Source organism: Oncorhynchus mykiss, chromosome 4 (genome assembly GCF_057628025.1).
Source record: "Oncorhynchus mykiss isolate SJ-2025 chromosome 4, ASM5762802v1, whole genome shotgun sequence".
NCBI lineage: Eukaryota > Metazoa > Chordata > Actinopteri > Salmoniformes > Salmonidae > Oncorhynchus > Oncorhynchus mykiss.
In genome coordinates, this window is record NC_143025.1 from 44,284,045 (window position 1) to 44,308,966 (window position 24,922).

A 24,922-nucleotide genomic window follows, 5' to 3' on the forward strand; every position below is an offset into this window, starting at 1 on the left:
TTTCCGTAAAATAAACTCAGCAAGTTTATCGATGTCCGCTTTTTTTTGCTTTGGACACAGCTCACGTGTGCTGTGTGAACGCAGCAACTTCTGTACTGCTTGAGAAGTGGACTCGCGAGAGCGTGGTGGTGCTTGAATGAACGGCCAATCATATTGCTCAGATGCGAAACGCATGTCGGGCCAGTGACTGACGTGTTCCAGTATCCCAACACGATTTCGCTGGCCCCAGTCCAGCAGGGCATCGTTAATGTCGGACCCTGTAAGCAAAATAAATGCGCCACAAAACAATAGGCTAAGTGGATTTCGACTTACCACATTATATGGGACCAAGGGCGTCGTTAAGGAGGGGGGAAAAAATGAATGATTCATGTGCCCCTAAATGTTTAGAGAATAATTTGTTTATCATTTAAAAAATGTTAGACAAAAAAAGTGTGTGATTAAGACGTATAACCATAATCAGATCAGGCATCTCTACCCAACCATCCCATTTGAGTAGCCTAGCTATCCAATATAGCTAGCTTGCTAGCTTCAGGTAGCTGCCTACCGTGGACTCACTCGGCTCGGTCAGAGCAGTAATTGTTAACATGATGATGATGATGCGCTACCACTACCAGCTATGGCTAGCTAATTAGCTATTATTATAACTGTTTTCCCCAATATTTGTGTGATATTTGTGAGCTAGCTAGACTAAAATGAAAACCTAACGTGTAACCTGCTGCATGCTACTACTACTACTGCTGTAGACAAAGATCCCAACGTGAGTTTACTACAAGTTGAAAGAGCAGACCTTGGAGGTGAGGCAGTTGTTTTGCAGCAGCAGCATAACTAGACCATTTTTAAATTGTAAAGTTAGGCACATGATGACTTAGATACACTTAAATACATATTCTATTCGATATGTATACTATTAAAATGTTTTTTTCTTCTTTCATTAGTAGACTTTTAGTATGGTAACCTTTTGTAGGAGTGAACATTTACACCAAAAATTCCCTTTGTTTACTCACTTCCTAGTGCCTAGAGGGCCCCAGGTAGGCAGGATCTCAGCAGAAAGCTGTCAGACAGACTGATGCAGAGGAGAGCAGGGAGGAGGAAGAGGAGTTAAAGAGTAGCAGTAGTGCCAGTGAAGGAGTGACAGAAGAGATTGAACAAGCAAGTAATAAGGGAAAGGAAGAGTATGGACAGATTTGAAGTGAGGAAGATGAGGTTTTAGATTATCCAGCACTGTAGCCAGAGAAAGTACAAGACCGTGAAAGATAATCTATTGTTTGCAGACTAGCCAACAGGTGTGGTGATGGGACAGAACTGTATAAAATCATGCCTCCAGGCAAGCCATTCCCAAACTATTTACAGTACAGTAAGTCAACAAACAGGAGAGAAAATGTGCAGAGAGACTGGCTTATATATAGTAAGAGTGTAAAGGCATTATATTGCATTCCATGTATACTTTTTACTCGTGAGCAAAGTAAACCATCACCCAGTTCTCTGAATAGTAAGGATGGCTATAAGATATAATCAGTGAAATGGCGGAGAATGTCTGACAAACTACCAGAGCATGAGGACGGTGTGTCTCACAAGAACTGTTACTGGAAATGGACAAATCTGCAGCATACCATAACACAGGCTACAGGTATAGACAGTCAACTGCAGAAACAAATCCAGTCAGAAATGTATAAAAGCAGAGCACTTTTAGAAAGGATTTTGGATGTGATACTGTACTTAGCATCATCTGCCATTCCAGGGTAAATCACTCAATCTTGATGATGTTCATAATGGACATTACCTAGGCTTACTGGAACTGTTGACCCGCTATTACGCGAGCACTTACCGTCAGGGACATAAAGACAGGAGCGTGACTGACTCTTTACCTCAGCCCTGAGAGACAAAACAAGTTCATAGGAATAGTGGTCAAAGGGTTTTGAAAACAGTACTTTATGAAAGAGAAGATGCAATCTATTACTCGGTTATATTGGATGCAACTCCAGACATTTCCCATACTGAGCAAAATGTGTTATTGGGTGATATATGCACACAAATATAAAGTTCAGGGAACAGGTGAATGGGAAATAATTGAACCTATTCTTGAATTTTAAAGACTTAACATTTCTGAAATAATTGTGAGTGCATTGGAAGGGCATGGTATTGACATAGCAGATTGCTGTGGTCAAGACTTTGATAATGGTGCAAATATGTCAGGGAAAAGAATCCACTGGCCACATACTCACCTTGTGCCTCCACTTACTCTTAATCTTGTGGGTGTACATGCAGCTCAGTTGTGCCCAGAAGGATCCACCTTTTTTGGCTGTGGGAATCACCTTTACAATCTGTTCAGTGCCAGCCCAGAGTGATGGACCATTCTCAAGGAAAAGACTGGCTGCTGTCTTAACCGCCTTTCAGACACGCGATGGTGTGAGCGTATTGCTGTGGTCTGACCAGTGGCAACTCATTTACCGTCTATCATCAAGGCCCTAGACATGCTTCTTGCTACCTGCAGCCTGACAAACGCAGCCAAATCTGAGGCAAAAGGTCTGAAAAGCTACTTCATGTCTTTCAAGGCAATCTTCCTGCTCACTTTCTGGGTAAAAGTGTTGCAGTGTACTGAGGATAGAAGCCTAATTCTTCAGTCAGGAAGTGTTTCTCTGGATACTGAAGCAGCTCACATTAAAGACACGACAGGAAGAAATACAGGCTCTGCGTAATCAATGGTGACGCTCTTCTGGCAGAAGCCTCCATGGTGGCAAATGAAATGGGTGGAACTGCTCCGTTTCACAGTGAACAGAGGAGCCGCCAGAAAAAAAGAAAATGTTTCCCTGATGAGACTGAAGATGACATAGCAAATGAACAGAAGTCAGCCTATTGGATTTCGCAACACAGTGTTTTTATGTGGCTCTGGATAGTATAGTCACTCATTTGGACACGCGGTTTCACACGATAGTTTTCACCAATACTTCCATTTAGGAAAATGACTGAAAACCAAATTTGTGTATCTTGCCACAAATTGAGAAATAAGTACTCCAAAGATCTCACAGATGGATTTGAAAATGAAGTGCGACATCTAAAGGCGATATATGGTGCCACTTTTTCAGGCCTTTCTCCTGCAGAGATCCTAAATGCCATCCACAAGATGCAGCTACAGAGCATTTTTGGAGAGGTGTGCATGGCGCTGCGAATCATCTGTACAATGCCTGTAACAGTTGCTGGAGGTGAAACGTGCCCTCAGTTATTTCTAAGTTTCAGCTTACTATCTGAGATCTATAATGTGCAAAGACTGGTTGAACAGCCTTGCCGTCCTTTCAATTGAAAACCAGTTAGCTAGAAAATTTTACTTTTAAAGACATAAATTAGTTTGCTCATAAGAAGGCTCGACGCTAGGTTATTGGTGCTGTTTAACCTCTGAGTTTTGTTTATAGGGAACAAACACAAGGACAAATGTCTTGACCTGTTCTACCCAAGCCTGCCTGGGGATGGGCAAAATACTGTTTCAGAGGATTTTCTGCTATGGTTCATGTCCTGTTGAACTTATTCAGGAATGGCCACATAAGGTCTTGAAACTACAGTTGTAGTTTCACAGATGCTTGTTCTCTGTAGGTACCACATTTATGCTTGCAGTCCACATAGTTCAGGAACATTTATTTTTATTTTGGGTGTGTTATTTAGGCATATATTTAGGAATTATGCATAGGGCAGAAGAGGGTTAGCCTTGTTTATAAGAATTGGTAATACATTCTTTAATCTGAAACATGGATCATTGGTAATTTCTTCATTAAAACTGACTACAATATCCTATATTAAGAAAATAAGTCACCAATTGTGTTGTTATTTATAATAAAGCATCATGAAAATCTCATGAGACAGACAGCTTTTGTTAACATTAGGAATCAAAAATGTTTGCAATACTGTTAATATAGGCAAAGGATGAAGGTGGAAACTAGAACCTGCACAATTGTAGTATAGAGCAGCAGAAGCTTATAGTTAGTACATTTAATAACACCTGGTTCAGTTCATTATGTTAATCTGAAACATTTTGATTTCTACGTATGGGACGTGCAGATTCACTCGCAATATATGGAATGTCCTCCGTGTAAAGAAATTAGACTGCAACCACAGTGCACACATCCTGGAGACGGGACAGACAGCAGCCTGTTTCCCTGTCATCGCTGATTGTGACTGACAGACGCCCGTCCTATCAAGAGATCGCTAGAAGATGCATGTCGTTAATTCTAGCGGAAGAGGGCTCTGCAGACTTTCTGACTTGTGAATTGAAAAGTGGAAAAAGTAGCCAGCTGAAAATGGGTTTGTAATCGGCTGTATAGCCGTACAGCCGGGCTCTATTGGAAAGCACTGCAATACTCCTATGCTGCAGTTCTGCTGTATAACCACCAGCTTCTATTAGCCTACATACAGGGTTGGTATTGAATTGCTTTCCAGCTCACAACAGAGAAACAGAGGGTTTCTGATGTCCTTCTATGGAAGATGTGATGCCAGATAAAGAGAGATTTCTGTGTAACGATGCATGTTTCTTTACTACTCACATCAAAAATATGAGAGACTTGGCAGGAGAAGGGGGGATGGTGCCTAGAATGATGGAGGGAGAGATGGAGAGAGCAGAAAGAGCAGGGTTGCTCGGGTGACCTGGAAGTCTCCAGTACACCTCATCCATTGTACATCTGTCTGCCAAATGTTTAGGCGCTACTGTCACGATGGCACTTCTCTGCATCGCTTCAATGTATGTATTACAGTCGCGTGGGTGTGCGTGCCCTCTGATAGACCATGTGTTAGTAGCAGCTCCACACCAGGGTTCACAGTGGAGCAGGGCCCGATGGGAGCTGACAGCTTAAAGAGGGAAACCCGCTTAGGCTGCCTCCCTGGCTGAAACACACACACACACACACACACATACACACGCACACCTCCTGCTACTTAATTAATGTGTGTGTTTGGGGCATATGTAGCGAGAGCCTCTCCTGGCCCACTAGCAGAGCGTCTCGGAAGGAGAGAGACTGTTCCTCTATCACATGGTAATGTATTCTCTGGAGAATCTCTGCATCATAATGCTCTTGTTCTCTCTCTCGCTCTCTCTCTCGGAGCCATCTGTGATATGAAGAGGGTACATGATAGACAGAGAGGAATGACACTCACCCAAACAAAAAAGAAAAGATGTAAACTAAAAGTAAGGATGTAACTGAATGTCCGCTCTCTTTCCTCTTTCTGCTTGTTGCTTAAGTGTCATCTTTATTCGGCTGGTGATACATTTGGATCATACATCTCTTCCTAAACTTTTTAACATTATGGAGATGGTAGAATAGTACCAAAATAATACCAAGTAGCATAATTGTCTCTTTCAGCATTTGTTTCGTTTTAAAATAACAATAGCTGTGGGCATATTCTTCCCTCTGTTTTAATCCACCTAAAGGTTCACTCTGTCACTGTATAGCCTAAAGGTTGTTGAAGGCAAGACTGATTTCTGTTAGCAGGAGACTGATGTTCTGGCCATCATTTTGTCCTTGGCTCTCTGGCCCCAGCGAAAGGTAGAGGAAGGCTACAGATTGAGGATGTGTTCGAGGTCCAGAGGTTAGCCAAGAAGTGACTACTATTTCCATCACACTCCTCTTCCTTCCTTTTATTGCAGTGGCCATGTGCACCGCACGCATGCACGACGATATGCAGACACACACACACACACACACACACACACACACACACACACACACACACACACACACACACACCTGTCAGTGGTTCCAGAGGCTAAGGGATCAATATATCACCTTCTCCACTTTCGTAAGAAGTCCCTCAGTAACCCAGCGGCGTTGTTAACCAAAATAACCTTCGCCTCGCTAGACAGAGAGCCAGCCTCTCTCCACCCCAGGGGTCGCTGTGAGAAACCGCTGGAAAAAAAAAAAATATGTGAAATCCTTCCATCCCTCAGCCTGTGCGGTACGGTGCGAGAATGTGAAAATGCAACGCCCTCGTGTCAATTGTAAAGCCCCCACCTCCCCCTCCCCCCAAACCAGCTCTGTGCCTCGGTCCGGCTCTGAAGGCCGCTCTTATTACCGGCACAGAGCGCAGGTCAGGATGGCAAGCCAGCAGCATACTATTAAAGTGTAATGAAAGGAATCTCTGCAGGCTCTGCCTTGCTGTTTCGCAGGCCACACAATCCACAGGATCTGATCTGCTGCAGTTCTCTCTCTCTCTCTCTGCCCATTGTTCTCCTCATTCTCTGTTCTATTCCGCATGTTTTACACTTCTAATTCTGTCATTAGAACATTGTGTCATTTTAAGAGTTCTGTCTTCAATGTCGTTTAGATTACCATGGTATATTCTGTTTTTAATTAATGTATCTGGTGCAGTTGCTGGCCAAGTGAAAAACAGGAGGATGGTTGGCTTGTTGGTGAAAGCTCACAGTAAACTGTAGACTATATTGGTCATCTTCACCAAGCGAAGAACACTGCTGAGCACCATATCAGTCATAACAATAAAAATGTCCTTTGAGGATAATAAACTATGCTATACGAGTCCTAATCCTATTGGGTTTGTTTTTAGATTTTTTTTTCTGGATTCCCTTGAAAGCTAACTAAAATAGTTCAAATCTGATCATAATCCACTGTGCTCTCCCGTAACATCATGTATTTATCCTTTTGAATATTGTAGCTTAAAGTTGCACCCGGGCTGACCCTGCCACTCTGTATCTGAAAGAGTGAATACTAAAGATCTCTTTGTCATGTTAGCTAGAGGCCTGGGTAAAGCAATGCATGCAGGACGGATGGCCAGAGATCGGCTGGGAGACGACCCTAATTGGGGAAAGGGGGCGAGAGGGGGACTGGGAGGACGGGGTGTGAGGGGACGAGAGGGGCTTGGGAAGTTGGTGTTGAGAGAGGGACGGGGAGATGGGATGAGAGGGGGATTTAGAGAGAAAGATGAGAGTGCAGAGGAGGAACGTCAGGGTGACGGGAGCGAGAGTGGGACGTGAGGGTGCAGGGGGTGGAGGGTTGGTTGTTGGTGAGGAATGAGATGGGCTGAGGGGACATGTGGGTTCCTGCATTGATCTGTGAGGAACCATGCAGACGCTGTCATTGGACTGGTGCCATCAGCCATTGCAAACCAGGCGAGTCGATTGCTCTGAGCTCAGAACCGGATCACTGACAGATCAGGATGGACTGGACCAGAGCCAGCCAGTCACTTTCGATTGAAATCAGATGGGGCTGATTTTTTTTGACTGGGCCGAGAACCTTAGTTGGCCACTGACTGGCTGGCTGATTGGTTTGTAGTGCTGAGCAATTATACAAAATAAAATAAAAGATGAACGGTTTTTGATTTCATTTTGCAATCTTTTTTAAACAAATGCATTATGAAATAATGACAACAATTTTAGATCCCTCAGCCATCACCTGCCTTTTTCCTGACACTGACATTGGGTTGAATGCTGCGATATCACAGAATAAAAGAAAGAATAAGAGCCCCATAATGTTAGTGTATGCCCGTTACTTCTTATCGCTTATTAACCACCATTTATTCTCATTGCTTACTTTTCTTTAATAGAATACTTCAGTTGTGCATATTACTTAGTTTTTATTTGATGACTTTAAGGAATAATGGACCATAATAATAAAGTAATTATCTGTTCAGGCAGTAGCAGCCAGCCAGTCAGACAACCGTCTCATATTATCTCTCATTGAATGAGTCATCCTATTGGCTAGGGGCTAGCAAAATCATTTTACTAGGGAAAGGGGGATACCTTGTCAGTTGTACAACTGAATGCATTCAACTGAAATGTATCTTCTGAATCAGAGAGGTGCGGGGGGCTGCCTTAATCGATATCCATGTCTTCGATGCCTGAGGAACAGCCTTGCTCAGGGACAGAATGACAGATTATTACCTTGTAATCTCGGGGATTCGACCCAGCAACCTTTCGGTTACTGACCCAACACTCTAACCACTAGGCTACCTACACTAGTTTCTTAAATTAAATAAGGCATCCTTTCAAGACTGCTAATTGGCTACTACTGCTGTCAATTGGGTAGAGCTACCCCACAAACTGTCTCTATCCCTCTCGTTGTTGTGTATCTTGTGCATTGTCATATGGTCTGTGTGTGTCCGCCTCTGTCTGGGGCCAGGAAGAACAGGCACAATGGATTATGGTCATTGTAGTTAATTACCACATGTCTGCGCTGAAGTAGGTTGAGGAAGGAGGATACGGTGATGAAATCTACAACTTCTAATCAGCCCAGCATCCCACATACACAAAATAAACAAAAGTATCTGGACACCCCTTCAAATAAGTGGACTTGGCTATTTCAGCCACAGCCCGTTGCTGACAGGTGTATAAAATCGAGCGCAATCTCCATAGACAAACACTGGCATTAGAATGGCCTTACTGAAGCGCTCAGTGACTTTCAACCACAGGAGGTTGGTGCTAGTGGTATTGACTGGAGCGGAATCAGGGAAACGGTATACATCAAACAAACACACGATTTCCAGGTGATTGATGCCATACTATATGCTCTGTACTGGACATTATTATGAGCCGTCCTCCCCTCAGCAACCTCCACTGATGTTCTGAAGCACGTAGCGCCTAAACATCGTCTGTCCTCAGTTGCAACACTCACTACCGAGTTCTAAATTGCCCCTGGAAGCAACCTCAGCATAAGAACTGTTCGTCGGGAGCTTCATGATGTGGGTTTTCATGGCCAAGCAGCCGCACGCAAGCCTAAAATCACTATGTGCAATGCCAAGTGTCGGCTGTAGTGGTGTAAAGCTCGCCGCCATTGGGCTCTGGAGCAGTGGAAACGCGTTCTTCTGGAGTGATGAATCACGCTTCTCCATCTGGCAGTCCAACGGACAAATCTGGGTTTGGCGGATGCCAGGACAGCCTACCTGCCACAATGCATAGTGCCAACTGTAAAGTTTGGTGGATGAGGAATAATGGTCTGGGGCTGTTTTTCACAGTTCGGGCTAGGCCCCTTAGTTCAAGTTAAGAGAGATCTTAACGCTACAGCATACAATTACATTTGAGATAATTCTGTGCTTCCAACTTTGTGGCAACATTTTTAGGAAGGACCTTTCCTGTTTCAGCGTGACAATGCCCCTGTGCACAAAGTGAGATCCATACAGAAATGGTTTGTCGAGATCGGTGTGGAAGAACTTGACTGGCCTGCACAGAGCCCTGACCTCAACCCCATCGAACACCTTTGGGATGTATTGGAATGCCGAATGTGAGCCAGGCCTAATCGCCCAACATCAGTGCCCGACCTCAGTAATGCTCTTGTGGCTGAATGGAAGCAAGTCCCCGCAGCAATGTTCCAACATCTAGTGGAAAAGCCTGAACTAATGCCCTTGTTTTTGGAATGAGATGTTTGACAAATAGGTGTCCACATACCTTTGGTCATGTAGTGTAGTGTAGTTCTTGATAACATTTATCTTGTGAATTATTTGATTTCTCTAGAGAAGTGGCAAGTTAACCTCAAAATAAACCCAACTCAATGGAATTCAAGTAACTGATCTGCCGTAAGTTAATTGGTTGTTTAATAGCCACAATTTTTTATTTAAAATTGGTTAATCGCTCAGCGCTACAGGTTGGTTAGCTGGCTGATAGGTTGGCTGTTTGGCTGGCTGGTTGGTTGGTTGGTTGAATGACTTGCTGGTTGGTTGGCTGTTTGGCTGGCTGGTTGGTTGGTTGGTTGAATGACTTGCTGGTTGGTTGGCTGTTTGGCTGGCTGGTTGGTTGGTTGGTTGAATGACTTGCTGGTTGGTTGGCTGTTTGGCTGGCTGGTTGGTTGGTTGAATGACTTGCTGATTTGTTTGTAGAATGGCTGGCTGACTGGCTAGCTAGCTGGCTGGGGGAATATAAAGCAGAGCCACAGCTTAAAGACTAAACCCCCAGAGTGGAGCAGCCTGGGGAGAGAGAGAGCGGAGGTGAACTGAGCCGCATCTGCCTTCCTCCTCATCTCCTCTCCCCATCCCTCCCTCGATGACAACTCTCGCTTTCTGTTTCTCTTTTTGTACATTCTGTCTCTCGATTCCCTTCCTCTTTATCCAATTCTCTTTTTCTCCTTTTCTCTCTCTCTCTCTCATTTTCTCTCTCTCTCTCTCTCTCTCTCTCTCTCATTTTCTCTCTCTCTCTCTCATTTTCTCTCTCTCATTTTCTCGCTCACTCTCTCCTTCACTTGTCATTCCTTTATTTCCTCTATTTCCCATGGCACGAAGAAGTGACTATTGGCTTGTTAAGTTAACACCCAAAATGAAACACCAAGGCCCTGGCTGGGTAGCATTTAACCAGTTGGTTGTGGCTAGTTAGTACCATACGTTCTTCCCACTAGCTGCTATACTCTCTGGACTGGCTTGTAGACCTTCTCTCTGTTCTGTTATAGTCTTAGTGCATCATCTATGGTTTGGAAGGACATCAGCTCCTAGAAGAGCAGCAAGTATATTGGTATCGTCTTGCTAGGGGAATTTGAATTGACGTCTTTTACCTAGTAGTCTACTTAATCATTGCTGTTTGAACAGTATGATTGCTCAGTATTTTTCACTGTTGTTGCGGACTTAGATTAGTTTCAGGCCTATTTGTGTATCAGTCTTGCCAATTTGTGGGTGTGTTTTATTGTAGGGGGTGTTTTCTTTACTTCTGCCAAGCAGTCAGTGTGGGGAGTAGTCTTTCACCTCTGCTAGGAAATTAGTGCTAATACTTTAGTCTCCCCTGTTTTTTCAGCGGAAGTATTGTCAAGCGGTGTTGTCGCCGAAACAAAGACGTTCTGCCAAGTTATTTGAGGAAGTTAAGAGAGGAAGGCTCCACACCGCTCTCTGACTTGAGAATCTTACCTAGTTATTTTCCGATGATCTCATTTTGCTCTTTTGTAGCTTTGTCAAGTATGTGTGTGTTTCCCATCCCAGTTTGTTCCTCTCTCTTTGTAGGTTTTACAGACACACCCCATCCTATGGCTGCAACCCGTCTAATTTAGTGTACCTGACGCGCACAACCCATGCGGAATTGCTAGTCTGCAGTCAATAAGGCTGAGTGAATCTCAGCCTGTATTGCTTTTCATTCCCTACACTTTTTGGCCCTGACTGAGATCTGTATTAACCCAGAGGAACACTGCTACTCCAGCTGCTCTCTCGTCATCTGACTATGTGTTCTGTCATAGTCCCCGAGAGCATGTGGTTGTCAGGGGGGGTGGCACAAGGCTACTAATTTCTCTGAAGTGGATACCCTCCCCACTCACCTGTCTTATCTCCTCAATTGAATTCCACGCAGTCACTGTCACCTGTCCACTCCAGCTTAACATGATCATTTATTGCACACCAGGTGTCGTTTGAGAGTTATTCAATGAGCTCGACACCTTGATAAGCTCATTTCAAGACGATGGATCACGACTTTAACTTCCTGACGCCTGACTTCAGTTCATTTCTTTCCACCACTTTCTTATGTTGACCTCACCCTTTCCCAGTCTCCTCCCACTCACACGGCAGGCAATACGCTTGACCTCCTCTTCACCGGAGGCTGTTCGCTATCTAATCTCACTGCAACCCCCTTCCATGTCTCTGATCACTACTTTGTTTCCCTTTCTCTCCTTCTCACCTCCAACCCCACCCACTCAGCCCCTACCCAGATGGTTATGTGTCGCTGCAATCTTCACCCTGTCTCCTGCTACTCTCTCCTCTTCTATCCTATCCTCTCTTCCTTCGGATAAATCCTTCTCCCTTCTATCTACTGATTCTGCCTCTTTGACCCTACTCCCCTCGCTTTCCACATCCTATGCCTCGCACCGTCCCCTTTCCGGCCGGCCGGCCGGCTCGGCCCTCCCCTCCTTCTTTGTGGCTGAGTGACTCATTCCGGGCTTACAGATTGTCTACGGCAGCTGAGTGAAAATTGAGGGGAGGTCTTCCGGGAGTTTAGTTATCGTCCTTTCAGTCCATCCTCTGTATCTGCTGCTAAAGCCACTTTCTGTCACTCTAAATGTCAAGCTTCTACCTATAACCATAGGACACTCTTTTCCACCTTCTCCTCCTTGCTTAATCCTCCACTCCTCCCTCCCTCTCTGTTGACAACTTTTTCAACCACTTTGTCGTCAAAAGAAGGTTGACGACATCCGCTCCTTATTCACTCAGCCTATTGAGTACACTGGTCCCACTCACACAGAACTACCCTACGCCTTGACTTCTTTCTCCCTGCTCTCTTCAGATGAAATCCTGCGACTACTGAAGTCCAGCCGCTTGACAAACCTTCCCGCTTAACCCAATCCCCTCCTCCCGCCTCTAGACTATCTCCGGAGGCCTTCTCCCATTCCTCCCTTCCTTCATCAACTCATCAAAAATGACATACCTGTATCTCTTCTTTCTTTTATTTCCAAAACACTTGAGCGTGCTCTGGTCAAACTGTCTTGCCATCGCTCTCAGAACGATCTTCTTGACCATAACCAGTTCAGGGCGGCTCACTCAACCGAGACTGCTCTCCTCGGTGTCACGGAGGCTCTCCGTACTGACGCAGCTGACTCTCTCGCTCCTCTTTTCATATCCTCCTTTATCTATCTGCTGCCTTCGATGCCATGAACCATCAGATCCTCCTCTCCGTCCTCTCAGGGCTGGGCGTCTGAGGCTCTGCACACTCTTGGATTGCATCCTACGTGGAGATGATCTGTGTCTGTACCACATACTCTCACTACTGGTGTCTCCCAGGGCTCAGTTCTAGGCCCTCACCTCTTCTCTCCGTACACCAAGTCACTCGGCTCTTGTCATATCCTCACATGTTCTCTCCTATCATTGCTGTGCGGATGACACTCGACTACTTTTTCTCCTTCTCCCCTTCTGACACCCAGGTGGCGACATGCATCTCTGTGTGCCTGGCAGACATCCCAGCTTGGATGTTGGCCCACTGTCTCAAGCTCAACCTTGACAAAATGGAGCTGCTCTTTCTTCTGGGGAAGGCCTGCCAAAGGCAAGACCTTTGCATCATGGTTGACAACTCCACGGTGTCCTCTTCCCAGAGTGCAAAGAACCTTGGCGTGACCCTGGACAGCACTCTGTCATTCTCTGTGAACATAACTCACTCCTGCAGGTTTTTGCTCTACAACATCCGTAGAGTACGATTATTCCTCACACAGGAAGTGGCTCCAGGTCCTTATCCAGACACTTGTCATCTCCCGTCTAGTCTACTGCAACTCTCTGTTGGCTGGGCTCCCTGCTTGTGGCATCAAACCCCTGTAATTGATTCAGAATCCCGCAGCCCACTTGGTGTTCAAACCTTCTAAGTTTTCCCATGTCACCCTGCTTCTCCGCACACTCCACTGGCTTCCAGTCAAAGCTTGCATCATCTTCAAGACCCTTGCTTGCCTACGTCGATGTGAAGGTGTTTAGTCCTAGGGTCCTGAGCATAGTGATGAGCTTTGAGGGCAGTATGGTGTTGAACGCTGATCTGTAGTCAAGCACTTAATGGCTACAGATGTGAGTACTATGAGTCAGTAGTCATTTAAGCAGGTTAACTTGGGCCTCTTGGGCACAGGGACTATGATGGTCTGCTTGAAACATGTAGGTATTACAGACTCGGTCAGGGACAGGTTGAAAATGTCAGTGAAGACACTTGCCAGTTGGTCAGCTCATGCTCTGAGTACACATCCTGTTAATCTGGCCTTGTGAATGTTGTTTAAAAGTCTTACTTACATTGGCTACGGAGAGCATGATAACACAGTCGTCCGGAACATCTGGTGCTCTCATGCATGCTTCAGTATTGCTTACCTCAAAGCGCGCATAGAAGTAATTTAGCTTGTCTGGTAGACTCGTGTCACTGGGCAGCTCGTGGCTGAGCTTCCCTTTGTAATCCGTAGTAGTTTGCAAGCCCTGGCACATCCAATGAGCATCAGTGTAGTAGGATTCAATCTCAGTCCTGTATTTACGCTTTGCCTGTTTGATTGTTCATCCCAGGGCATAGCATGATTTCTTATAAGCGTCTGGATTAGTGTCTCGCTCCTTGAAAGCGACAGCTCTAGTCTTTAGCTCAGTGTGGATGTTGCCTGTCATCCATGGCTTCTTGTTGGGATATGTACGTACGTTGTGGGGATGATGTGGTATATTCCTCAAAGCTATCGGATGAATCCCAGAACATATTCCGCGATTCCTAAGGGGAAGAGGCGTTGTCATGCCCTTTTTATGACTGTGTTGGTGTGTTTGGACCATGATAGTTCCTTAGTGACATGGACACAGAGGAACTCAAAGCTTGCAATCCGCTCCTATACAGCCCTGCACTTGACACGATTGTGATGTGTTGTTGAATCACCTAACTATCTTAAGATGAATGCACTAATTGGAAGTCACTCTGGATAAGAGCGTCTGCTAAATTACTAAAATGCTAAATGTTATAAACAGTGGTCCACTCCACAGTACACAGTGGGTTCCCTCTCCCAACACTGAGCTGGGTTTATGGGCTATCAGCCCCAGCCTGTTGAGAAGGATCTGCCCTCAGAGAGCTGTTGGTGACCCATTGGTGAACGGTCCATTGGTGGTCCATAGACAACAGAACAAAGTGGGCTCCATGTTAGCACCATGGGGAAGAACAGGCCGAGGCAGAGACAGGCCAGTGTGGAAGGGAAGACCTGCCTGCTGTAGCTATGTTGGGAAGGGTTGTAAAGGCTATGCATAGGCAGAAACAGAGGCAGGCCCTGAACTGTGCTGTAGTTAGCTGTGATGCCAGACCTCCGCTAGGGGAGCTGAGTGTGCTGTCTCACTGAGTGATACCCCTGTCTCTACCTCCGATAAATAATGCAGCCTCTACACGCGCACACACACACACACACACACACACACACACACACACACACACACACATGCCTTCAGAGCTACAAATGTATTAGCTGCTTTATATTCTTTTGTCTTGGGAAAACGGTTCGCAAGGGGGAGGAGGGGAGAGGAAGTAGTGTACAACAGAATAACAACAACAACAGTGGCAACATCCCTCCCCCCCAGTCTTGGATCCCCCTGGTATACTGGAGGTCCCGCACATCACCTGGAGGAATGGAGGAGGAAGGGGGGGGGGGGGGGGGGAGAGAGAGATGCTTGTTGGAGAAGGAAGGGAGAGAGAGATGGTGTTGGAATGTTGTGTACATTGAGAGAGATGGCCATCTGTTTTTCTGTATATATGCCTACATCACACACACACACACTTTTGTTGTATCTGTGATCTTGTCGGTCTCCATGGCTCAGGGATTGTCACTTTTTCCTGTCAACACATGTGGGCGGGGCTATGGCCGTTACGGAATCCGGCAACCCATACGTTTTTATTTGAAGAGAGATGGAGTATGTGTGTTGTCTGTGTGCCATATGTACAACACTAAGCTAGGCTCTCCGAAACATATTGGTGTTCCTACATGGCGGTTAATAATAGCAGTGAGTCCATACGGCGGTGGCGGCTCAGACGTGTGTGACAGTTTTATAGCCACACAGCCTTCCTACACACTGATACGCCACACACACACACACACACACACACACACACACACTACCCCCACCCTCATTTCTCTGTTCCTTGTTGCCTGTGGTTATGGTGGCAGGCAGCTTTGTCTAGTGATCGGGGGGGATCAGTGGTTGTTCCCCATGGCTAGGCTGCTGTGCCAGACAGACACACAGACCCAGGACCAACCTCAGTCAGACAGACAGAAGTGGTGGCTGGCTCCGCTAACCCATATGGTGCTCTGCTCTGCTCCTGTCCCCCAATTACTCCCCCCCCCCCCCCCCCACAGGGGAGGTGTTGGGAGATAAAGCCCTTAAGGCTCTACACCCCCCCCCCCCCCCCCCCCCCCGACCGTTCCGTACCCCCAGAGCTGCTTAGCCTATTGTCACAGCAATCTGCCACCACCTATAGGTCTTTTTCTCTTCTCTCCTCCATCCCTCTATCCCTGCCTCCCTGCCTCCCTCCCTAACTCCTTCCATCCCTCCCTCCCGGCCTCCCTCCCTCTCACCGCCATCACCCCTGATAATCGATGTACTGTAAGTAATCGTAGCTAATTATTTAAGCTATGGGTCTGGACCTATAGAAAGGAAAACCTTTTCCCTGATTTTCTCAACTGAAACACTTATCAGCTCTGGGGATTAAGTTGTTTCTGTTGTATTTAGGTTATTTAGCCTAATTGAATTATTTAATGAGATGCTTTTAATGAGCTCACTATCAGACTTTGAATTAGTCTTTGTTCAACAAGTAATGTTATTGATTAAATATATTTGATTAGGCTAAACTTACAGGGTTGTGTATGAACACAAAAATACATTAATTTATTAATAATAAACGTTATATAAGTAGTGTTCTTACTATGAATGCATTGAGTATTCCATAGTTTTTAAACATGTATAAGTAGCATTATATAAAACATCTATACTGGCTTGTTACTGAAGTGTGACTGTTGATTTTGTCATTGGTTTGTTGTTTATGTTATGTCAGTGTTGTCTAATCAGTGGCTGTGTTATTCTGGTTCTCAGGAGTTTCTCCAGACGATACCCAAGTTCTGCTTCCCCTTCGATGTGGAGAGGTAAGGAATAGGATTCCTTCCCCCTGCTCCCCTGTTAATAGTCCTGTACTCTACCCTACCAACACAGGGACACACACACACTAATATGTTTTAGTAACAGGAGAGCTGTGTGTGTATGCTGTGGAGCGATGGCGTGTGGAGTCTGTTGTTAACAGCTGGTGGTGTAGTTGAAGCCAAAAGCCTCTCTTAGTCTCCTAAACACCAAGCCAGTCTGCTCCCTGCTCCCTGCCCAACCCATGCCAAGCCATTTGATCTCACTCCCACCACGGTGTGGGTGTGCTATTTTGTGTGTGTCTGTGTGTGTGTGTGTGTGTGTGTGCTTTTGTATGCATTTGTGTCTGTCTGCATAAATGTGTATGTCTCGCTTGTATCATGTGTTTGTCTTTGATTGAATAACTAACTATATCTCTAGATTTGGTACCAGTCTGATTTGAAAAGCAGCCCTCTGTAGAAGATTCTGCTCTTATTTTGTAGCCTGGAAAATGACATTGGAAAAGTGCCATTGTATAGTTAGGAGGTAAGGGGGTGGGGGTTGGGATTTCCTGAGCTGTGTTGTTCTCCACGCAAGCTTTACTGCTGCCATCTAGTGATGGAACTTCATAAGAAACGCACATGCCCAACTCACACACACTCAAGTCAGGGATTGTAGCCAGAATCATATCGAAAAAGTTTAGAGGTGAGGTCGAGGGACTTCGACTTAGCGTTGGGGGAGTAGTTACTTTTCCCAATTTAAAAAAAATACTGTATCTTTATAATGTTATAATACGTTTGTCATTGCTTTCCTCTGCTGTGATAATGTGGTAATAAGGAGTTTCTAATTTTCTATTTAACTGAAACCGTTACATTACTTTCACTGGTCTGATTGTCATGATTCCCTGGACTGAAATGTTCCCATGTGTGCTTGTGAAGTAATGATTTGTTATTTCTGTTCCATATGTGACTGTGTGGTAATACTGTATTTCTTGAGGTAATTGGTCGAGTGTTAATGGTGTGTTCTCTCTCTACCGTACGTGTGTGTGCGTTTCCCAGGGTTTCCCAGAGTCAGGTGGGCCAGAACTTTACCTTTGTGCTGACGGACATCGAGAGCAAGCAGAGGTTTGGCTTCTGCAGACTCACTTCCGGCTGCCGTGTCTGCATCTGTCTGCTCAGGTACGACACGCTCACACATATTTAGTAGACTTTGATCTCGAGCACATTTAAGTAAGGAAGCTTATTCTTTAGCACCCTCAAACTCAACTCTGGACCTCGAAGCCAGTTCCACTGCGTTTTTTTTCTCCGTTGTTCCCCTCTAATCTGTGACTGATTTTAGACCTGGGACACCAGGTGTGTGCAATTAATTATCAGGTAGAACAGAAAATCAGCAGGCTCCAGACCTCATAGGGTAAGAGTTGAATAGCCCTGTTTTATCTATTGACCGATTGCATCAATCAGTTAGTCATTCATGTTTTGTTTTTTTTCTGAAAAGGATTTTGTCACAATTGCCTTTTTCATGAGGAAAGACATGTATATTATTGACATGTTACTTATTCATAAATACCAACTGTTTGTAATATCCTCACGTCAGTCACATGCAGATTACATTTCTTAATTGATTGTAGAGAGAGTTGGGTTCTCTTTTGGAAGCAGTGTGAATCAGAGTGTTACCCTCTTCAATTTCTTCATGCCCAGTTACAGAAATATTCTAAACTCCTGAATTCCATATTAGTTTGGTCCCTATAATGTTATTCATTTAGTTCATTTATTTAACCCGGAGTCAATTAGGAACAATCTATCATTTACTACGACAACTATGAAGAATTATTTTAATAGTAAATTGTAATTTCAACTCCCTCTCAAGATATCGTTTAGCACAGCCTGGATTTATCTCAAATGTGATGTCATCTTTTATTATTAATGCACAGAAAGACATTTTAGTAAAAAAGATTTAATAGGGCCTAAGAAACTTTTATATTTTATATTAACAATTTAAATAACAAACATTTCATTAATTAAACAATATAGTTGAACAAACCACAGAATTAATGGGAATTTGCACAGTCCCAAAAAAATAATGAAAAAACATTATCGGAAAAAAACGAATTTCTCATATGCTAAACTAAATGCAGTAATTGCCTAAGTGTCGTGAGGTAGTGTGTGTTGTGTGGATATTGACTGGCAGCCGCAGGGTTTATCTTGTTCTTGATGAGCTGCTGTCGAGATGAGCTGCCCCCCACCTCCGCCCTCCACCCCCCCCTCCCTCCACACACACCCGCCCATCCCGGCCAGCCACCACCATGCCCTTTGTTTTCCTTTTTCTTTTTTGTCTCTCTCCTCGTTATTCGGCTACAGGCACAGAAGCACGGCAAAAGAAGCCGCTTTGCCCATAATTATGCATGAAGCCTCGCTGCCAATTAGCAGAGACTCCCCTGTCCCCCTCTCTGAGTCCCACATGCTAATTCATTTGACATATGATGTATAAAATTCATTATGCATTCTGAACAGTTTGCATGGCTTGCTTCATTCATAATAAGAAATGTATAGAAAGAAAACAAATATTCTGTGAGTGTGTTTTTAAAGACTTCAGTTTGTTTTTGCTGCCTCCTTTTTTTGCCTCGTAAATAGACCCACTGTGTGGCGAAAAAAGGTTTGTGAAAATAGTTTAAATCATGATTACAAAGACATGCATATTTTAGATACCTCATGGTTTAGAAATGTGAAATATGTACAAATAGAATGTTTGCATCAATGACAGAGATGGCAGACTTGGTTCCAAGTTTATTTATTTTTAACCTTTGTTTTTCCGTTTATATATATATATATTTTTACATATTAGTAATACAAAGTAGAATGAATATTTTTTTATTGCCCAGTTTGCTTTAATTGAGAAATGCAGAAATGGAAGGAAGTTAGGAATTCTTAGATAAGCAATCCAAGTTGTGATCATATTGAATAATCCTTTTAAATCTACAGTATGTAGTGATCAAATGAGACAGAGACATTGCCTTCACAAAGTATTCACACCCCTTGACTTGACTTTAAAAGTAAAATGTGACAGCCTGCATTAAAAATGGTATGAATTGAGATTTGTTTTGTCGTTGGCCTACACATAATACCTCATAATGTCAAAGTGAAATTATATTTCACTACATTTTTACAACTGAATTAAAAATGAAAAGCTGAAATGCCTCAAGTATTCAAAGTAAACATTTACTTCAAAAGTCACATAATAAGTTGCAAAGACTCACTTTGAGTTGCAATAATAGTGTTTAACATTATTTTTTTATTGGCTACCTCATCTCTTTACTCCACACACATAATTATCTGTAAGGTCGGTCAGTCGAACAGTGAATTTCAAACACAGATTCAACCACAAAGACTCGGAAGGTTTTCCAATGCCTCACAAAGAAAAGGCAGATAGATGGGTAAAAATGGGTGGGTAAAAAAAAACAACTAAAAAGCAGACATTGAATAGCCCTTTGAGGATGGTAAAGTTATTAATTACACTTTGGATAGTGTATCAATACACCCAGTCGCTACAAAGATACAGGTGTCCTTCCTAACGGAGTTGCTGGAGAGGAAGATTTCGGGGATTTCACCATGAGGACAATGGTGACTTCAAAACAGTTACAAAGTTTTCTCCTATCACAGCAATTCAACTGAGGATGGATCAACAAGATTGTAGTTACTCCCCAATACTAACCTTATTGATAGAGTGAAAAGACAGAAACCTGCACAGAATTAAAATATTCCAAAACATGCATCCTGTTTACATTAAGGCGTTAAAGTAAAACTGCAAAAAAACGTGGCAAACTTTGTCCCGAATACAAAGTGTTAGGTTTGGGGAAATCCAACACAACAAACACATCACTGAGTACCACTCTTCATATTTTCAATCATGGTGGTGGCAACGGCAAGGACTAGGGGGGTTTAAAAAACAAACAAAAAACGGAATAGAGCTAAGGACAGGCAACATCCTATAGGAAAACCTGGGTTAGTCTTCTTTCCAACATACACTGGGAGACAAATTCACCTTTCAGCAGGACAATAACCTAAAACACAAGTCCGAATATGCGCTGCAGTTTCTTACCAAGACGACATTGAATGTTCCTGAGTGGCCTATGGCAAGACTTGGACATGGCTTTACAACATTGATCAACAACCAACTTAACAAAGCTTGAAGAATAAAAAACAAAGTGCCAATATTGTACAATCCAGGTGTGCAAAGCTATAAGAGACTTACCCAGAAATACATCACTGCCAAAGATGATTCTAACATGTATTGACTTATCTAATCAAGATATATTAGTATATTAGTGTTTTATTTTTAATGGGCATTGTGTCAAGATGAGCATTGTGTCAAGAAGCAGGGTGGCTTGGTTGGGTTGTGTTTTGGAGGACGCATGGCTCTCGACCTTTGCCTCTCCCAAGTCCGTACAGGAGTTGCAGCGACGAGACAAGACTGTAACTACTACCAATTCGATACCATGAAATTGGGGAGAAAAAGGGGTGAGAAATACAATTTAAAAAACAAACTTGTTTTTCAACCACTCCAAAAAAATTCCTTGTTAACAAACTATAGTTTTGGCAAGTCGGTTAGGACATCTACTTTGTGCATGACACAAGTCATTTTTCCAACAATTGTTTACAGTCAGATTATTTCACTTATAATTCACTGTATCACAATTCCAGTGGGTCCGAAGTTTAAATACACTGAGTTGACTGGGCCTTTAAACAGCTTGGAAAATTCCAGAAAATTATGTCATAGCTTTATTCTGATTGGCTAATTGACATCATTTGAGTCAATTGGAGGTGTACCTGTGGATGTTTTTAAGGGCCTACCTTGAAACACAGTGCCTCCTTGCTTGACATCATGGGAAAATCAAAAGAAATCAGCCAAGACCTGAGAAAAATAATTGTAGACCTCCACGGGTCTGTTTCATCCTTGGGAGCAATTTCCAAACACCTGACGGTACCATGTTCATCTGTACAAATAATACTAAGTAAGTATAATCACCATGGGACCACACAGCCATCATGCCGCTCAGGAAGGAGACACGTTCTGTCTCCTAGAGATGAACGTACTTTGGTGCGAAAAGTGCAAATCAATCACAGAACAACAGCAAAGGACCTTGTGAAGATGCTGGAGGAAACGGGTACAAAAGTATCTATATCCACAGTAAAACGAGTCCTATGTCGACATAACCTGAAAGGCCGCTCAGCAAGGAAGAAGCCACTGCTCCAAAACTGACATAAGAAAGCCAGACTACGGTTTGCAACTGCACATGGGGACAAAGTTCGTACTTTTTGGAGAAATGTCCTCTGGTCTGATGAAACAAAAATAGAACTGTTTGGCCATAATGACCATCGTTATGTTTGGAGGATAAAGGGGGAGGCTTGCAAGCCAAAGAACACCATTCGAACCGTGAAGCACAGGAGTGGCAGCAACATGTTGTGGGGGTGCTTTGCTGCAGGAGGTACTGGTGCACATCACAAAATAGATGGCGTCATGAGGGAGGACAATTATGTGGATGTATTGAAGCAACATCTCAAGACATCAGTGAGGAAGTTAAAGCTTGGTCACAAATGGGTCTTCGAAATGGGAAATGCATTCTAAGGTTGTGGCAGAATAGCTTAAGGACAACAAAGTCAAGGTATTGGAGTGGCCATCACAAAGCCCTGACCTCAATCCTATAGAAGATTTGTGGGCAGAACTGAAAAAGCGTGTGCAAGCAAGGAGGCCAGCAAACCTGACTCAGTTACACCAGCTCTGTCAGGAGGAATGGGCCAAAATTCACCCAACTTATTGTGGGAAGCTTGTGGAAGGCTACCCGGAACGTTTGACCCAAGTTAAACAATTTAAAGGAAATGCTACCAAATACTAATTGAGTGAATGTAAACTTCTGACCCGTTGGGAATGTGATGAAAGAAATAAAAGCTGAAATAAATCATTCTTTCTACTATTATTCTGACATTTCAAATTCTTAAAATAAAGTGGTGATCCTAACTGACCTAAGACAGGGAATTTTTACTTGGATTAAATGTCAGATATTGTGAAAAACTGAGATTAAATGTATTTGGCTAAGGTGTATGTAAACTTCCGACTTCAACTGTATGTATACAGTGCATTCAGAAAGTATTCAGACCCTTTGATTTTTTTCCACATTTTTGTTACGTTACAGCCTTATTTATTACGTTACATGTCCTCAACAATCTACACACAATACCCCATAATGACAAACAAAACAGGGGTTTAGAAAGTTTTGCTAATGTATTAAACATTTAAAACAGAAAAACCTTATTTACATAAGTATTCAGATCCTTTGCTACGAGGCTCGAAATTAAGCTCAGGTGCATCCTGTTTCCATTGATCATCCTTGAGATGTTTCTACAACTTCATTGGAGTCCACCTGTGGTAAATCCAATTGATTGGACATGATTTGGAAAGGCACACACCTGTCTATAGAAGGTCCCACAATTGGAAGTGCATGTCAGAGCAAAAACCAAGCCCTGAGGTCGAAGGAATTGTCCGTAGAGCTTCGAGACAGGATTGTGTCGAGGCACAGATCTGGGTACGGGTACCAAAAAAATTCTGCAGCATTGAAGGTCCCGAAGAACACAGTGGCCTCCATCATCATTCTTAAATGGAACAAGTTTGAACCACCAATACTCTTCCTAGAGCTGATCACCCGGCCAAACTGAAATCGGGGGAGAAGGGCCTTGGTTGGGGAGGTGACCAAGAATGTGATGGTCACTCTGACTGAGCCGCAGAGTTACTTTGTTGAGATGGGAGAACCTTCCAGAAGGACAACCATCTCTGCAGCACTCCACCAATCAGGCCTTTATGGTAGGGTGGCCAGATGGAATCCACTCCTCAGTAAAAGGCACATGACATCCCAATTGGAGTTTGCCAAAAGACATCTAAAGACTCTCAGACCATGAGAAACAAGATTCTCTGGTTGGATGAAACCTGGTACCATGCCTTCGGTGAAGCATGGTGGTGGCAGCATCATGCTGTGGGGATGTTTTTCAGTTACAGGGATTGGGAGACTGGTCAGGATCGAGGGAAAGATGAACGGAGCAAAGTACAGAGAGATCCTTGATGAAAACCTGCTCCAGATCGCTCAGGACCTCAGACTGGGGCGAAGGTTCACCTTCCAACAGGACAACAACCCTAAGCACACAGCCAAGACAACTCGGAGTGGCTTCGGAACAAGTCTCTGAATGTCCTTGTGTGGCCCAGCCAGAGCCCAAACTTGAACCCGATCGAACATCTCTGGAGAGACCTGAAAATAGCTGTGCAGCAATGCTCCCCATCCAACCTGAGATCTTGAGAGGATCTGCAGAGAAGAATGGGAGACACTCCCCAAATACAGGTATGCCAAGCATGCGCATCATAACCAAAACGATTCAAGGCTGTAATCACTGCCAAAGGTGCTTCATCAAAGTACTGAGTAAAGGGTCTGAATAGTTATGTAAATGTGATATTTAACTTTTTTGTTTGTAATACATTTTCAAAACTTTCTAGAAACCTGTTTTTGCTATTTCATTATGGGGGTATTTTGTGTCGATTGTTGAGATTTTTTCTATTTTACAATTTCAATCTATTTTAATCCCACATTGTAACGCAACAAAATGTGGAAAAGGTCAAGGGGTATGAATACTTTCTGAAAGCACTTTCGATAAAGGAGGCTTCTAGCTAGCTACCTTTTATTTAATGTGTCTGTTCCCCGGATATAAAACTAAGGTAAGTAAAACAGTTTGCGTCCCTGTGATTGTTGAGGTGCTCCGAGTATAGAATTGTCACCTATGCTAACACAAGGAAGTGGCTTAATGAGTAAGGACAGTTCTATGTGGCCAGGCCTTTGTTGTGCTGTGGCTAAAGCCCAGGCTGAAAGGGCCACGCTACCTTCAGGCCAAAACCTCTTCAAAGAGGCAGAATGTTTCGATTTTACTCTTTCTTCCTTCCTTCCTTCCCCTCCATCCTCTTCTTCCTCCTCCTCTCCTCTTTTCTCTTTTGGTCACTCTCTCATATTTAGGGACAAATCACCCTTGGACATGTCAGAGGGGTCTCAGATGAAAAAAGGTGTTTTCCTTGATTTTATTTGGCGGGTGAGACCTGGGTTCCCTTTTAGGGACGTCGGCGCTCCAGTTTGTGGTCACTTAGCGAGACGCCGGAGGACATTTCCTTCCCTGTACTTAACCTCTGACCCGGGAAAGTAAAGGTGTAATCAAATCTTCCAGTGAGCTGGCTACAAGGTGCAAGTTGACTTTCACTAAGTGCCGTGGGTGTGAAGGGAGATTTAAGACCCGTCCAGGGAATATGAATAACAGTGCCGCGCTTAACATCCAACAGGTGTAGTTTATTTATCACATGAAAACCTAACCTGCCCAAAGGTATGTAGATATTTATTTGGATTGAGATATTGCAGTTGGTTTATTCT

General features: G+C 43.8%; 1 protein-coding gene across 33 annotated transcripts in view; it reads left to right on the forward strand.

Annotated features, from left to right (window-relative positions):
• Positions 1–24,922, forward strand: part of dennd1b (DENN domain containing 1B) — a 175,933-nt gene that overhangs the window by 68,242 nt on the left and 82,769 nt on the right. For all 33 annotated transcript variants that reach the window (XM_036969293.2, XM_036969294.2, XM_036969296.2 and 30 more), the window contains 2 exons: positions 16,453–16,502; positions 17,532–17,651. In XM_036969293.2, coding sequence (XP_036825188.1) covers positions 16,453–16,502; positions 17,532–17,651 — 170 coding nt within the window. The remainder of the gene's footprint in view (positions 1–16,452; positions 16,503–17,531; positions 17,652–24,922) is intronic.